At 33.3% G+C, this 17,675-nt stretch overlaps 1 protein-coding gene across 6 annotated transcripts; it reads right to left on the minus strand.

Moving 5' to 3' along the window:
* Positions 1–1,739: 1,739 nt before the first annotated feature.
* Positions 1,740–14,274, minus strand: LOC129290729 (mediator of RNA polymerase II transcription subunit 15a-like). Of its 6 annotated transcripts, none has more exons than XM_054927637.1 (13): positions 14,107–14,274; positions 12,850–12,970; positions 11,891–12,002; positions 11,655–11,775; positions 9,857–11,035; positions 9,617–9,687; positions 9,173–9,247; positions 8,063–8,788; positions 7,454–7,969; positions 6,681–7,025; positions 4,492–4,692; positions 4,014–4,102; positions 1,740–2,169 (listed from the first exon to the last, which is right to left on the minus strand). In XM_054927637.1, the coding sequence occupies exons 2-13, from the start codon at positions 12,954–12,956 to the stop codon at positions 1,962–1,964; spliced, it is 3,750 nt and encodes a 1,249-aa protein (XP_054783612.1). In that variant the 5' UTR covers positions 12,957–12,970; positions 14,107–14,274; the 3' UTR covers positions 1,740–1,961. The 6 variants fall into 6 exon arrangements, with proteins under 6 accessions (XP_054783612.1, XP_054783607.1, XP_054783608.1 ...); XM_054927632.1 differs by adding an exon at positions 13,855–13,950 and having other exon boundaries at positions 7,454–8,788; XM_054927633.1 differs by having other exon boundaries at positions 7,454–8,788; positions 9,617–9,678.
* Positions 14,275–17,675: the final 3,401 nt, after the last annotated feature.

The raw sequence follows: 17,675 nt of genomic DNA on the forward strand, positions 1-17,675 counted from the left end.
TGAACAAGCATAAGTTTTTCTTTCCCTTTAATGAACAATAATGTGGTTTCATTATCCGTTCAAAACTTCATTAACTGTGAATCGTTCTTGCTACTTTGATTCCCTTCCTTTTTTTTTTTCCCTCTCTGTTCATTATTCTTTCCATTTGAAACTGAATTTATTCAGTGAAAGGATATCCAAAATTTTGGTTCAAAGGTCTCTTTACATGCAATATATTTTTGTCCTCTGAAAGGACCGTCAGCATTGAATATGTCTGTCTCTGATGCATAGCTTTCATGTTTAATTAATTAAGGAATGTGTGTCACAGAGTGATTTTCGTTTTCTTTGTGAAATTCTTGGATTCTTTGCATGGAACTTAAATGGAACAAACCACGCACATAATTCTAGCTGGACACAACAAAGCACTGAAAAGAGAACTATAATTACAAGCTGTGTATAGGATTCTTTTATCGCATTTAACTCATGTTATCTTTTAAAAAAAATTTGAAAAAAAAGGAAAAGAAAAGGAAGAAATGTTGCTATCAACGAGATATAAACCATATAAGGTATTATTTACTTAGTTTATTCAATTCATATATTTTAACAAACATTGTGAATTAATATTTTGATGTATTTAAAATAAATTATAAAAAATATCGTATTAAAACTTATTATTTATATATATATTTTTTTTAAAAAACTTACAAAAGTAATAAATAATAAATGAATTAACAAATTAACTCAATTAACCCCTCCACCTTTGAGGTTAGATTAAATCTGAATTGATATAAAAATAAGTTAAATTTAACTCCAATTCATATTTCCCTCATCCATGTGAGCCCATACATCCAGCTCTTTGGGGGCATGAACAAGTTGAATACGTTTCTTTTATTTTTTTGGCGATCAATCAATCAAATCATGTTCGTTTAAAAGATGAGGGCTGATATTATTTGGCGAATCAGATTTGGACATCACGGAATCGTGACTGTTATCAAAGTGGATGACGACTATCTCATGATACCCCGCTATCTAAATAATTTATTTAGATTTAATTCCGTTAAACTCCTTGGAAGGTTGGATAATCTTTCAAAAACAGATGACTAAGTTGGATGAGTTAAATGTTAAGGATTGAATTCTAACTTGGTCAAATTATAATAACTAAATAATTAATCTTTCTAAAAAATAATATATTATTTCATTTTTAATAGATATTTAATTATTTAATATCATTTTTATGATATTTTTCAAAAAATTGCTCTTTTACTTTTTTTTTAAATGCAATTTTCCATTATTTATGGGCCAAACTAAGTAAGACCGACAACAAACACCAACCAACAAATATTCAACACAATTATATAACCAGGATATGAATTTGAGCTCACTAATTAAGCTATACATCTCCCTTGCCAATTTTACCCAGAAATTTGGGGTATTATAAGACCATTCTTACCTACTAGACTGATGCCACCCTTGTAAATGAAAGAAGGATAATAAGTGCACACAACTCAAAGCTATACAGTGGAGTAACATCAATTGCTCTCTTGTTTTTTTACATAGACCTACTTATAAAACCAAATATATATATATATATATATATTCTCAATTATAAAACACCTTATTATTTTTTTATATTTATCTTTACCTTTCTATTGTTATTAAATGTTTTAAAAATAATTCCTTTTATTTTTACTGAAAGGTAGAGGTGAAAATTTATTAAATTTTAAAATAAAGTTGATGAAGTTTAAAATTTCCTTTGATGCTGGCATAACATGCTAGATGGACATGATTTATAAATAGAACCAGAAAATGTATAGATGGTGATGATGCGAAGAGGGAAATAAACATGACTCTATTTGACAAATGCAAGAAACAATAACCCCCAGCATATATTAAACATTACCCCTATCTAAAAGCACAAAAACTGCTCATACGGAGAAAAGTTTTGGCCAAGAAGAAGCTAAGCATGAAAAAAATAAAAACCATCATGCAGCACTCAAGCAATTCTCCCAAGTGCCATATTTAGAGCTGAAACTCCCTCCCCCACTTTGTTGTGCATACTCTGAAATAATTGCACGAGCGCACACATCCCACGTCCGGGCTATCTCTCCCAGGGACATTGGTTCTTGTAAACATCGCAAGGAATTGCTAAATCGTGACTTTGTCTTCACCGAAAGATCTTCATTCTCTTTACTGTCAAAATACAATGACAGATTAAATGCTACTTTGTCTGACAAATAATGATTTTTTGGCTTAGAGAGGAAAATGCGGAAGATGCACATGTTGAAGGGCATGAATTAACTTTTCAGAGCACACACAAGATTGACAATGACATCTAGCATGTAATAGTATGACTCTGTCATCAGATTCCTCCTTAACTCTTTCACTTACTTAAGGCTAAGCTTCTATCATCTTCTACGTTAGATATTTAAAAAAGAAGATAACCGAGTTACTTGGCTTCAGTAGCAAAGGATGATGATAACGACAATTTCTTGAAGTATATTTTTGTTCTTTCTGAAAGATGACAAGTCACGGAATTACAGAATAAAAAGCCTTTCACCTTGCAAGAGGTTTACTTTAGGATTTCTCAATAAAAGTACATGAAATTTAACAGGGTGCAAAACCAACATAAAACAACCAATTTAGACATCTGAAAAAGCTAACAAAGGCCAATTTCATGCAAACTGACGAAACGTTTTATAATAGTATTTGCATTTTATGACGCTCCTGAATTTCATATCCATTTTCCATGTATTTGCTACTTAAGAAGATCATAGCTTAATAGATTTTAATGCTCAAGAATCACGAGAGGCCTGATAGTTGATTGCAGCAATCAACCTGGCATGCATTGACAAAGGCATGCCGGTCAATATTGAAAATACCAAGAGGTACCTTTCAACCATACCTACTCCATTCGTATTCAATTTAACACTACACATTTTCAAAGAATGAAAAGAAGCGGGGTTGGAGCTCTCTCTCTCTGTTTTTTTTTTTTTTGGTCGACAAGTCCCTATTATTGAATCATGCGGATTCATAGTATGCGAGGTTTTGAAATAACATTCTAAAGTTAGAATTCCATACTAATTATTACTATATTAATCAAAGGAACTATTTTTTTCCTTCTAAAATAGAATTAATCTTCTGTGTTGACCTTTGATTGCCGGACAAAACGACGGGAAACATAAGGAACTTATGCGACTGATTTCTCTTTCTTTCCTTTTTCTTACTAATACACTGAAATATTAGGAGTTTTTTTGGTTTTGTTTTCTGTTTTTATGTTATTAAAAAATTCAATAAAATAATTTTTCAGAACAAGGTTTGGAAACAAAAATTGAAAAAAATTGTTTGAATCATTATTTTGAAAAGGAAAAACATAATTTTAAATCCATGTGCTTTATTCACGTTTTACTATTAGTTCTTATACTTTTTTTTCGGTATTTTTAGTTCTTATACTTTTGTTTTTCATTGTTTTAGGTCCCCTATGAGCAAAATATAAGGACAATAGAGGGACCTAAAACAATGAAAAACAAAAATACAAGGATCAAAAACACCGAAAAAAAAATACAACAACCAATAGCAAAACGTGAACAAAGTACAACGACCCAAAATTATGTTTTTCTTTTTGCAAAACATCTCTAAATTGGTAAAATAAAGGGTGAAAAAATAATTTATTTTATTAACAAGATTGTCATTAATGAAATCATAATATTTTCTGCCTTTTCTATAGTTTTGCAAAACAAAAGGTAACAAAACATCTGAAAGATTTTCTGGTTTATTAATTCTCAAGAACAACTTTTTAACTTTTTTGTTTTTCAGAACAGATGACAGAAAATGCATTTTCAAACAGATTTTTTTTCTTCTCTTTTTTTTTCAGGAAAAACTGTTCTTAGAAAAAGTAATCAAATAGGCCCTAGGTTTCTCGCTTTCTCCTTTCCGTTAATAAAAGGAAAGCTCCAATTTGACACCCAAAAATTGGCGGTCTGTAGCTAAAACAAACCAAGCAAACATAGAAGATGCCAAAATGCTCATGCTCTTACCTGGATTCAACTGGAAACTTGTCTAGGAGTATGGGGGAGCAGTTGGGATAATTTGTTGGGACAAGCAACCGTAGGGGCTGAATTGGCGACTGCATTGTGGGAAAGACATGAATAAAGACAATTATACTGCAAAAAAATAAGTAGACATAATATACTCCCCTATTAAAAAATGTAAGGTATTTTTAATTGAATCTCACTCCTTAATAAATTAGTTAACTATTTTCAAACTACCATCATCTTTTCATAAATGAACCTTATTTAATAGGGTGTTTCGCTTAAAAATAAATACAAAATGATTCATTTATTAAGAGCATTTGTGAAAAAATATATTAATTACACTTTCAAACACTAAAAATACCTTACATGTTTTAAGGTCCAACCCTTCAAAAAATACTCTATTTTTTTAACGGTGGGAGTATATGAACGTATGTGCAGCCGTGTATTAAAAAAATTGCAATGTCAATATCTGAGGGCTCACCATCTGTGCTGAAGCATATTGCGACTTCAAACTTGAACTGAGTGCCACAGCATTGAAAGAGCACTTGACAATTGTTCCTTCCGACTCTTCAGCAGCAGCAGCTGCTGCAGTGTGATCAACATCTTCATCACTGATATCTACCACCGTGTCTATAAGCCGTTGATTAATTTCCCTTATTTCCTCCAAAAGGGAATGATTAGCCTGCCATAAAATTCACTGTCACATTCTTACCAAGAAAAAGGAAAGAAAAAGACATCAGTCACATAAGTTCCTTATGCTTCCAGTTATTTTGTCCAGCAATCAAAGGTCAACACAAGATTAATTCTATTTTAGAAGGGGAAAAAAATAGTTCCTTAAATTAATCTAGTAATAATTATTATGAAATTCTAACTTTAGAATATTATTTGAAAACCTCGCATGCTATGAATCTGCATGATTTAATAATAGGGACTTGTCGACAAAAAAATAGGGATTCTGAAAAGTGATCTTGATCATCAATGATCATTGCTATCAATAAGACCAATAATTGTCCAAGTAATTTAGATACTATGTACTCGAGTAAACCACACCAACGAGAAGATTTTGAGCTCAATTTTTACTTGATTGCTTTTCTCGAATAAGGAGGATGTGTTTTTAAAAGGATGAGGGAACATTCAAAACAAACATTATTTCCACAACTCCACTCTTACAATACACAGAAACACTTAGACTATTTATACTAATTGCCATAACTCTTACACAATGTTTGGTAAGAAGAAAAATGTTTTCTAGGAAAAAAAATGAGAAATGAACCTATCTCATTTTCTTTCTAAGTGATTTTTTCATTTCCTTTCTATAAAATATTTTTTCACGTACCCAACATGCAGTTAAACTTCGTCCATTTGATAGGTTTTACTAAAAACCATCACATATTTCTAAGCACATCAATACTCATGATTTTGCTCACGAAATTAAGAGACTGGCGCAGCTCCGAAAAGACAAACACATATGTAAATGCTATTTCCAATATGTATCATAAAGAATATTGGTAATCATTAAACAGATTTTATCAATTTAAACAGTAATAATATAACATCCATCAGCCTTAAAGTCAGATTTTGTTATTGTACAATAATGATTTACTATTATTATTGCTCATTGATTTCCTATCATTCAATCATATTAAAATTTGAATCTTTAAAAGATAGGATTACTCCCAAATTTGATCCTAATATAATTAAAATGCATTTAAATCCCTATCTTAAATCTCTTCACAAGGCACATTAGTGACTGCATTTTCAACGGAGCATTTTTTCTAGATTTCTAGGTTCCTAATCGATAGGAGCACTAGTGGCATCCAACAAGGCATCCATAACTAGAATCCATTTATGTTAATGGGTTTCAGTTTTTCTATTTTCAGTGTATTTTCGCCCCTATTTTTTGAGTAATTTTTTTTAAGTTAGTGTTTTAAGGCCTAATAACCTATTATGGGTTTTTGGGCTTTTATCCATTAGGGTTTTTAGAGAGTCCTAGTTGAGTCAGGAGTCTTTTATTTTTTTAAATACTATTCATATGCAGAGGGCATATGGAGAGCGTATTGAATAAAAAAGTTATTTCTTTTTAAAAAGCTTTGCTTGTTTGTTGGGTTTCTGGATTGAATGCCATGTAGTTTTTCGAGTAGTCATGGCATTAAAAGTTCATTGTTTGATAGTTTCTAGGTGTGATTCCAACTCTGTGCAAATATTTTCAATTAGTGTGTTCTCTGTCAGATAACACATCATGAGATTTTGAATTATCATGTAGGCTTTCCAGCAAATGGCAAATGTTTTCATAAGAAAAATGTTTAGCCAGAAGTTTCATGCCAACCCCTTGTACTCCCTCGTTGTTCTTACATAAGCTGGAAATTCTCTAAATGCAGCATTCACTACATAAAATTGCACCCCTTCTAGGCTCTCCCCTTGGTTCAACTAATTGTTGATGTGTCAGAATCCTTGAAGTGAAAGTATCAGATTGCAAATAAACTGCCCTTGGATTTAAGTGAAGAAATCTACATTCTTAGTGTAACAAAAAGGGTGCTAACTTTTGTAGTCAATATGTAAATTCAAACTTGCATTGATGCCCTCTTTCTAATAAAAAAAAGTTACAAGAAGAAAACCATTGACAGTAAACCTTTAAAATATAATCATTTAAAACAAAGCATAATTGAGTACCTTAATCCTTGGCTTCTTGATACTAGCTGTTGTAGCTGAATCCAGATCAGCAACCTCCAAAGCATTTAACTGCTTCATATTATTATCCATGCAATCAGGAGATGATACAACATTCAAGGGCATGGCGCTCACAAAACGCCTTGTTCTCTTGGTTCCATTGGTTCCATCTTGGTTGATGAAATTTCTAGTCTGAAGACGACACTTGGTCATGGCAACCAAATCCTCACCTACAGCAGCTCTAGATCCATTGCCTGGCGCTGATCCTGCTATCCTATCAATCATGCTAACAACTGAGCCAATGTCACTGACAGCAGCACTTAATGCTTTGGGTGACATTGATTTTACCTGGAATATAATCAAGACATAAATTTGTCATCTGCAACTCCAAAAATAAAATCATAATCATGAGGCTAAAGTATACTTTTAGTCCTCTAACTTTATATGAGGTTTTAATTTGATCCCTCAATTTTATAAAGTATATTTTTAGCCCTTTAGCCCTAATATTGTCAGTTTCAAATGATCATTTTTTGTGTCATTGTTATTTTGAAAAAAATTAAACTTAATATGTCAACATTTGAGAATTTTTTATCAATATTTAAAAGTTCAATGAAAAATTTTGTTAGGATGAAACGAACAGTGCTAGGGTTTAAGGATTAAAAAAGCGCTTGTTAAGGGACTAAAATGTATACTTTAGCCTAATCATGATGATTTGTCATTGCAAGATACTTCTCATAATCAGTTAACTATTAGGCATAGCAGTTAGCTTCACTGACCGCTTTAATTAGGCATTCAATAGGCTGTTCTGCAACAGTTAACTTCGCAGAAGAGGGTGCCAAGGCATTACCATGAGCACCATCTGCACCACTGAACTCCTCTAGCAAAGGAGAAGGTGATATCCCAGGAGTCCCTATGGCAAGGGATTGAGCTGGCACTGTTGCAATCCTTGTTTGTTGATGTCCAATATTGGCGGCATTTGATACTGATGAGACAACAGAAATGGGTTTTTCAGAATCTGGCATAAGAGATGGAGCCAAGGGAGGCGAAGGTGTAGGGCCCACAAAAGTTGAGTTAGCTGATTGCAGAGGGGTAGAAGCTTTAGTGAAAGATGAAAGATTTTGCTGGTCAACCTGGGGAGAAGGATGTTGCTGACTCTGAGGAGATGCAGGCTGAAGGATATGGGGTGAAGAAACAGGATATGGACCCCCTGGTTTAAACTGTTGATGGGGATAAGCTGAACGTTGACCAGAGGGAGGATGTTGCTGGAAGGCCACTGGCTTCACACCCAATCCCTGTTTCATCTTTACATCAGTAATATCACTAATTTGGTGAAGCGGAGGAATTTGATGTGTCTGCATGTGTGCAGGCACCTGTTGCTTTGTCACCTGTTGTAACTGCTGCTGCTGCTGCTGCTGCATCACCTGCTGCCTTTGAAGCAATTGCCGCTGCTGAATATGTTTCTGCAACATCTGTTGTTCCTGTGGTTGTTTCAGTTGCTGGTGCTGAAGCATACTGGAACCTGGCTGAAGTGGGTTTAAATTTTGTTGGAGCACACTTCCCCCACCTTGCGATGATAAAGAGTTGATATTAGTTTGTTGAGGAGCATTCAGAGTGTTAGGATGAAGGGAGCTTGCTGCAACCTGCTGTAGAGAGTTCACAGAACTTGAATCTAAGTTGGCACCAGGTTGCACAGACTTAATCATGTTCTGCTGTATTGTTGATGCACCAGACAAGGCAGGGCTAGAATTATGCTGCAAGCTTGCCATATTATTCTGTGGCATTGTCGGTACGGAACTCTGTAAGTTTGTTGATTGTATCTGAGAGTTCATTTGATTTTCATGAGGCTGCACTTGATGAAGTTGGGATTGTTGCTGTGACACTGAGTGCGTATGAGATGGAGGAAGTTGCCCGGAAGACATGGGTTTCCTGGGCTTATTTGTATTTATAAAATTTATGATCTGCTTCTCATATGAAGCCATTTTATCCTTCAAGCTAGGCACAATATTGTCCTTGGGAACCTGTAGAAATTGTATGAGGCGCTGCAACATTGTTTTGAATATCTTCAACTTCTCAAGCTGCTCTGACTTTGGTTGTTGTGGAAGGGATTCATGCTGATAGATGAAACCAGATTAGAGGTTAGATAAAGCTTCGTAAGATGTACTGAATATTATATGCAGACTCAAGGTAAATTAAGAGTTTTCTTTTGGAAAGAGGTGACGGATTGATGCTTAGCACATGCTACAATGGTTGAACAGTGCAGACATTATTCCAGATATTCTATAGTTGAAGCCACCACAGCCATGATAATTGCTATGGAAAGAATGATTTATCCATATATGTTAAATTTTCTGAATATATTTTGAGTAAGTAAGAAATTATATAAAGAAAGAAAAATAAAACAAATGACAAGGAATGAATATGCTTCAAGGAAAAACACAGAAGAAAACAAAAAAATGAAAAAAAAACCAAGAAAAAAAAAACAAGAGTTGAAATACCTGCTGAAGTCTAGATGCAATTTTATTGTACATTTCATTCAATTCTGGCAAGTATAAATCTTTCATGGACTTGATCTGTAAGTCAAAATCAACAGAAACAAATAACTAAAACATTTAAAACCAAGAACTACAATGGAAACATGCATGTGTTTCATTCTTGCTAATGCTTTTCTTCTTAAGCAAGGTTTTAAAAATCGGAGCTTTCTAAGTTTTGCGCTAGCATAAGGGAGTGTTCAAAACCATTCACGTGTGAAAACACAAATTGACATCTGAAACATATTGAAGTATAAGACTGCAAAAAATGAGTATAAAATTTTGATGTTATTTAACTCCTAGACTAATAAGTTCATTGTCACTTTCCATTTGTCAATTGATTGGCTATGTTCAGAAGTTCCAGTCAATTCTCACGTGGAATTGAAGTAATTAAAAAAAATGGGATATTACCCTTTGGTACACCTCTTCTTGCCAATCATCCCCACTAGATTTTCCAGTCTGTGCAGTTGAATCTAGAGAAGCTACAATATAGTTATATTATACACAAATAAGCATAGAGGGCTCAACATTGGCATCTTTCTAGAAACAGAAATAACAGATGAAAGAATAGATAGAAGACATGTTGAAATGCTATAGCCATTAACTGACAAAAGCAAAATGACAGTGAAAAGCATAAATGCAACAGCATACTTGATGATGAATCTGGAAGGGTTCTTTGTGACTGATATAATTGCTTTTGATGATCAAGTACATTTTGCTGTTGAAGCAACGAATTCGATGCCTGAAGCCTCTGCTGCATATCTCGTTGTAAGGGATTTGGCTGCTGCTGCAAACCCAACTGCTGTTGCAACTGTGCAGGCTGAGATTGTATCTGTGGCATTAATTGCTGCTGTGGAGCCTGTGGCTGTGATTGCTTCCCTTGTGATTGTAATAAATTTGTTACATTTTGTTGGGATTGTTGCTGCATTGGAACCTTAGATTGCTGTAGCATGTGCGCAGAGTGCTGGCTAATCTGCATGCCTGAGTTGCCAGACTGAGTTGCAAGCAGCTGCTGCTGCTGTAACCCTGGGACGTTACTTCCCAACTGTTGCTGATGCATATTTGAGAGATTGTTTTGCTGATTTATCAATTGCTGCTGCTGCAGGTTTGGAAGATTATTCTGCTGGCCAACAAGAAACCTCTGATGTTGCTGCATATCACCTACATTATTCTGTTGCCCAAGTAGCTGAGGATGTTGCATGCTTGTTACATTTGACTGCTGTGCTAGAAGCTGCTGCTGCTGCTGTGGAGGCAGTACTGGCTGTTGGGTAATTGGAGTTTGTTGCTGGTTAATAACTGATGTCTGTTGTTGCTGTTGCCTGATAACTGATTGGGAATGTTGCTGAAGCATGGGTTGTGTTGACTGTTGGACATTATTTGATTGCTGATTCTGCTGAAGGCTGGAAAGAGATGTTTGCATAACAGAGGGCTGGGAAGATTGCAATTGATTTGGCTGTAGGTTAGGCTGCTGCTGCTGCTGCTGCTGGATGTGCGGTTGCATTAGTGGGTGTTGAATGTTCCCAGGCTGGAGTTTATGCTTCAGATATTGCTGTTGAAGCTGTTGCTGTTGGTACATATACTGCTGTGAATTCTGCGATTGCTGTTGCTGTTGGGGAACAACCTGCTGCCTTGGCGGCGTTTGTCTCTGAGAACCACTAAACATATTACTCTGCATGTTGGAATTTGGGCCAACAACATTTTGGATAGGAGTCTGGCCTATATTGGATGCAGGAGGAGCAATGTTGTTTTGCATGTTTTGAGGTAGAAGTTGTTGACGTGATTGGGACTGATTAGGCAATGAAATAGCATGAGACTGCCCTGGATTGTGAACTTGAGAGATAGAGATAGAGGGTTTTATTAATTATGTCAGAGGAATAAGAAAAAAGAAGTTAACTAATATGAATCAAAACCAAACATGAGAACAATAATTTATAACAAGGAGAGGATGCAGAGCCAGATAAGGAAAAAAGAAGGGAGAATGACAAATAAGGACCTTTGAAAGATATCAAGGACCTTTCATGGCTGAAACTTCAGGAATTTACAACTCAAATGTTTTTATTTTAAATTAATTTCCTAACAAGGTCTTCAACTGTCATTCTCCCAAAAAAGAAACTCTAAATGTTAATGATATTTCCACTAACAGGACACCATAAGGATAACAGCAAATCATATTGAGAAAAAAATTGTTTCATTGATTGTGTCTGCAAGCTATTACTCATCACATAAACTGTCACCTCTGAGTGGTGGCCAGAATTTCAAGTATGTAAAAGATACAACAAGAGAAGATATAAAAGAGCTGATGAAGTCAGAAAATCACTTAAAAAAACAGGATGACAAGATTATGTCAAATGCCTCATTACATATACAGACTTCAGCAACAGATCAGTACACTGTTTCCAAGCCAATACTATTATTGCGTATGAGAAAAAAAAATAATATTTATGCCAACCTGAATCAATAGGCTTGTTGCTAGGGCCACCTGTTTTTGATTGCACAGGATTGACCAAGGTGCTCTGGGTTTTATTCTCCATTGTAAGCATCTTCAAAGATATTTTCCGAAGATAATCAGGCTGAAATAAGGGAGTAGCACATAAAGCAATCAAACTTTGATGTTGTATGTGTTAGCAAAAGTAATACAAATGAACGTGACAAATGTGAGAGTAACATGCGTCATTGTGGATGAACCTGACTGGTGGCAGCAGTATAAATTTTTTCTTCAAACCTTTGAGCAATTTTGCGCAATTCAAGCAATCCCTCTTGTCCAGAAACAGGAAGATGTCTCTTTAACGTATCCATTCTTTAACATGAAAAACATAAGTTCAATAGTACAAGTCACCAAGATATTAAGAATGATAGAAACTCTCCAATGAATTTATGATTGTTACCCAAAGCATTTATTTTAAAATATCAACAAGCTACTAACCCTAAAAAGAGGTAGCATAACAACAGAAAAAAGATCTTTTCAAGAAATAACCTTGTACTAGAGAAAAGGATAAGAAACCCTCTGGTTATAACTTTCAAGTCAACAACACCGTACATGCATTGATAATATAACCCATGACAAAATTTGCAGAACATCAATTTCTCTAAGAAATCATCGAACTATGTTCTAACCAAATATGTCAGTGGCTGGCAGAGTAAGCACATTCCCCAACAAAAAAGAGGGGAAAAACGGAAAAACTAATTCTCCTTACTTGTTTCACTTCTATAACATGAATAAGCATGAACTTCTCTATAATCCAAGGGCACACAACACACCCATGACTCACGATGATACCAAGGGAATCTCCCAAATTATTCTATAGTACTGCAATCCAATAAAAATAGATTGAAAAGCTTCAAAATCAGATACATTGATGTCAAACACAGAAGGCATTGACAAGCCTTCTCTTTTCCATATAAGATTGTGCTAATCCATTGCAAAAAGAATGCAGAACACTGGAATACTAAAGCTCATGAACTAGAAACACAGCATTGAAAATCCAACATTAACAGGATTCATATGGACAATTGGTTTGAAGAAAGAGAAAGGAAATCTTTTATTCTACTCTTCAGCTGTCACACAATTTTTTAGATTCTTTTCATATCACACAGGTGAAAACAATTTACATAACTAAAGTGAGACCGTATTAAATGAAAATTACATCTTGTTGACAATTCTTTGACGGGCATCAGGTTGCAGTTGAGCTCTCCAATCACTTGTATCCATAGAGGGTTCAGTGCCTTGAGTGGGTCCCCAATTGGTATCCATCGCATTTGAATTTACTGAGACACCAGAGAAAACACTCTAATCAAACCAGACTCTAAAGGAAGAAAATAGAGGAAGAAGTTGTGCATACATATGTACAAGAGATCTTATACTTATTACGACTACTAGAATTTGATAATCTGTCAGAGGCTCAAATCACAGTTCTACCTATACAATGTAATAATTGATATGTTATTCAACAAATGCAAGTAGCCAAAAGAGGGAAACATAATCCACGCAGGTAATTGGTGGTGGCTAGGTCTTATAGGAGAAATCTTGTGCTTCCTTCTCTTAAGCCAATAATTTGAATACGATGGACAAAGGACTGAGGGGAGCCATACTGTATATAGAGGCACGAGGTTATAGTGGCAAATTGGGAGCAACAAGTTTTCATATGATTACCTGAATTAGATTACTTTAGAGTTTTGATTATATCTATAACATAAAATGTTCGCTAAACATGCCTAAGATTTATCATGAATTTCCATTGAACTTTATAAGGTTTCACCATAGTCCCTTCCTTAGAGTGTTGTTACCCTGCACTATACTGGGGAGTAATGTGTCCAAAACTATATAATGGTATTATTACAGTATTTCATTTGTCAAGAAGAAAAAAATGACTGGTTTGTAATTTAACTATCGGTTCTCAAGCCAATAATTTCGATTAAAAAACAAACTTGGTTAAAATTCTTCCCCGTATCTCCTCAATCCATCCTCAATAACTCTACCTATCCTCACTTCTTATTCCAGATTCCCCAGTCTTGACCTGTTCTCAACCTAGCGCACTCCAATTTCGAGTTTCAAATTCAATGAATAAAGCTCGTCGAATTTAGTTAAGAGTACAATAATAATCGACAAATTAGACCCTCAAGAACTTAAAAGTTTCAACAATCATTCCAACCTTGAGTATAATTCTCTCTTTTCCGCCTTCAATTAACTTTATCCCAAATAAACCAATGCTGTCATCAAGCTTAAAGCTTCTCCATAATCCTAGTGACTTCCAGTAAGAAGCTCATAAGCAATGGAGGGAAACGAATCAATTTTCACAAGCGTATCCGAAATAAACAATCCGAAATCGAAGAGAACAATTTATTATTCCAGGAGGGAAAAAAAACAAAATAAAAATTTAGAACGGCAATTATAACAATCATACCCAGAGAAAGAGAAATACGAGGAAGCCAGAAGGCGGTGACCGCAGTCGGCCTATGGCAGTCGCGGCGGCGTGACTCGTGGGGTGGTTCGCGTACAAACTACAAAAGCAGAGCTCAGAAAGAAATGTGTGGAAGGCGAAACGACTTTTGAAAACTTGACTAGGAGACAACCCAATTATGCATAGGCTTCACAGGGAATCCGGGTGATAACTTTATTTTTCATGAAACTTGAGGACAAATGCCAGCACTGTATTTTATTTTTTTGGGCAAAAATTTTGTTTGATTTCGTTTAAAAAATAATCATCACTATATGATTAATATATCATTAAACAATTGGCAAAAAAATCATATAAAATATAAAAATAGATAACAGATTATATTATGATTATGATTATAATATTTGTATGTATTGTACGTTTTTTTTGGGTGAAATATGCATTGTAATTATAATATTTATAATTATAAAATTATACTCCCTCCGTTTAAAAATATAAATTATTTTATAAATTATTTTTAATCGAATTTTATCCACAATAAAATAGTTACCTACTTTTAAATTAATCTTATTTTTTTATATTTATCCCTATTAAATACCTTATAATAAATATGAAGTCGTTATCAATAAGGACGCTTTTAAAAAAAGTAATGATTACAACTGTAAAAACTAAAAATATTTTACATTTTTAAACATCCAACTTTTCAAAAAATACCTTATATTTTCTAACAGAGGAAGTAGATAATACATAATTTTTGGCCAAAAAAATGCTATAATTATATTATGGACACCTTTTAATATTTAATATAAAAAATTAATTTGCAAGTCCCAATAATTTTGTTTACTTTTAAATTAAATCCCTACAATTTATTTTATTTTAACCAAATCTTTATAGTTTGATATATTATAAAAACTAAAATACATAAAATCTTTTTAATTGCATATGACCCTCTCACTTTTAAACATTAAAAATTAACTTTCTGGGACAATATTAATCAAGGATCACTAGAGAAAATTTATATTAATTAAAGACCAATAAATTTTGAAATTGCACTGCAGTCCTATAATTCTTGGTTGATATTAAATTTTTACATGAAATGATCAAATTACCCTTAAGGTTTAAAGTAAAATAAAACAAGCCACCCTACTTTCATCAATGCTAGCTATCAAACTACTGCTAAAGCCCCAGTTGGCAAGTAGGTCGCTGAAGTCCCTACCAATAATAGGGTCACAGACAACAAGTCATCAAAGTTGTGGCACTAGTGACACTTTTATTTAGGTATAATTGATAATGGTGGCTACGGAAGGGTTTGATCCCATGACTCCTTAGTTATCAAGCCCTTTAATTGTATATAAAAAAGAAATATAATTAATAAACTAAGCTTCTAATTACTTTCATGTTATAACATAATAATAAGAATTAAGGGACGAATTAGAATCCAACATTTAGTAGCTTTAATTCATTATGGGGTATGAGAGGACCAATGACTAAATCCCAAGTCAAGAGGATGAAAGAATATCTAAATTTATTAATTAGGGATGTTTTAAATCACCAAAAAGTCTTGAAGGCAAATCGAGTTTTTATAATGTAATAAAAAAAAACTTTCAATATATTGGGCCTAGCTCAAGAGGTTTAGGCTTATAAGCCCAATTAGTTTAGTTATTATTTTTTAAAATTTAAAAAATTACTTTATCTTATTTTTATTTTAAATTTAAGTTTAGAAAAATTAGTTTATTTTGTTTTAATTCAAATAAGAATAAAATATATCCATTAAAATATAATCTATCCATTTGAAATCTTAGGTTAACTAGGATTGTGTCATATAGGTTTTTAAAAGTCTATTTAAATAGTTAAATTTTTTGTATTTTTAGAAAAAAGACTTGATTGAATTTAAAATTAATTTTTTTCAATTATAAGGCTATTTTAATTAGTGTTATTTTTCATGAAATAACACACTGTGGGATTTCAAATTATTGTAAACTATCGTTCAATCGTCTTGTATCACATGACAAAATTAAAGGTTGAGAGAGTTAATTTTAGATACTGAAAAGTGAGGAGATCATATACAACTGCTTCAGAGTTTGAGGATTTTATAATTTTAGCCTATTATATATGTTAACCCCTAAAGGTTAAAATTAATAATAAATTATTAAGTTTTATAAAACAAAAATATTCTTGAAGTTTATAGAAAATTTAATTTAATACTTTTAGCCAAAATAAATAATAATAATTTAATACACTGTTTACATTTTTATTAATTTTTTATAAAAATTCTATATGCAAAAAAAAATTTAGGAAACAATCTAATTATATAAATTTTCAGTTATGAAATTTAGGTAATTAATTATAGAGTTATATACATTCATTTAATAAAAATATATAAGTTCTTAAGTTTTTTTTAAGGAAAAATTTTAAGGATTTTAACTTTCAGAGCATCATTTTCGCTAAGAAATAATGGCATTATGTTCTAACGAAATATGCTAGTTGCTGGCAGAGATAGCCCGTTCCCCAACAACAAAAGGGGGAAAACTAATTCTCCTAACTTGTTTCACTTCTATAACATGAATAAGCATGAACTACTCTATAATCCAACGACAATGATACCAAGGGAATCTTCCAAACTATTATACAATATTGCAATCCAATAAAATTTTATTCAAAAGCTCTAAAATCAAATAAATTGTTGTCAAACACACATGGTATTGACAATGCTTCTCTTTTCCATATGAGATCATGCTAATCCATTCAAAAGCTCATGAACTATGAATACACCATTGAAAGTTCAATATTAACAGGATTCATATGGACAAATTGGTCTGTGGAAAGAGCAAGGAAATGTTTTACTCTACTCTTCAGCCGTTACACAATTTTTTAGATTTTTTTCGTACGACATTCAGGTGGAAAACAATTTACATCACCAAAGTAAGCCAATATTAAATAAAAATTACATCATGTTGACTAATCTTTGACGGGAATCAGGTCGCAGTTGAGCTCTCCAATCACGCATATCCATAGAGGGTTTAGTGCCTGAAGTGTGCTTCCAATTGGCACTCATGACATTTGAATTAACTGAAACGCCCAAGAAAAACCTCTAATCAAACCAGAATCTAAAAGAAAGCAAATAGAGGAAGAAGTTGTGCACATATACACACACACACAGAGACACACATACATATATATGTACAAGAGATCTCATACTTATGATGACTAATAGAACTTGATAATCTGTCAGAGGCTCAAATCACAATTCAACCTTTAGGTTGTAAGAATTTCTATGTTATTTGACAAATGCAAGTAGCCAAAAAAGGGAAACATAATCCATACAGGTAGTCAAGAAGAGGTTAATTCTTATAAGGAGAAATCTTGTGTTTCCTTCTCTTAAGACAATTTGAATATGATGGACAAAGGAGTGAAGGAGTGAGGGCAACCATACTGTATATAGAGGCCTGTGGTTATAGTAGCGAATTGCAAGAAATTATGGTTATGGTGTATCTTTGTTATACAAAAATAAAAGGAAAAGAAAAATAGTCTTCAGAAGATTTCACAGTTGGCAGGCATATCAATGAGCATTAACA

This window comes from Prosopis cineraria, unplaced genomic scaffold (genome assembly GCF_029017545.1).
Source record: "Prosopis cineraria cultivar Desert tree isolate PC_DT_omini unplaced genomic scaffold, ASM2901754v1 PC13, whole genome shotgun sequence".
NCBI classification, from domain to species: domain Eukaryota; kingdom Viridiplantae; phylum Streptophyta; class Magnoliopsida; order Fabales; family Fabaceae; genus Prosopis; species Prosopis cineraria.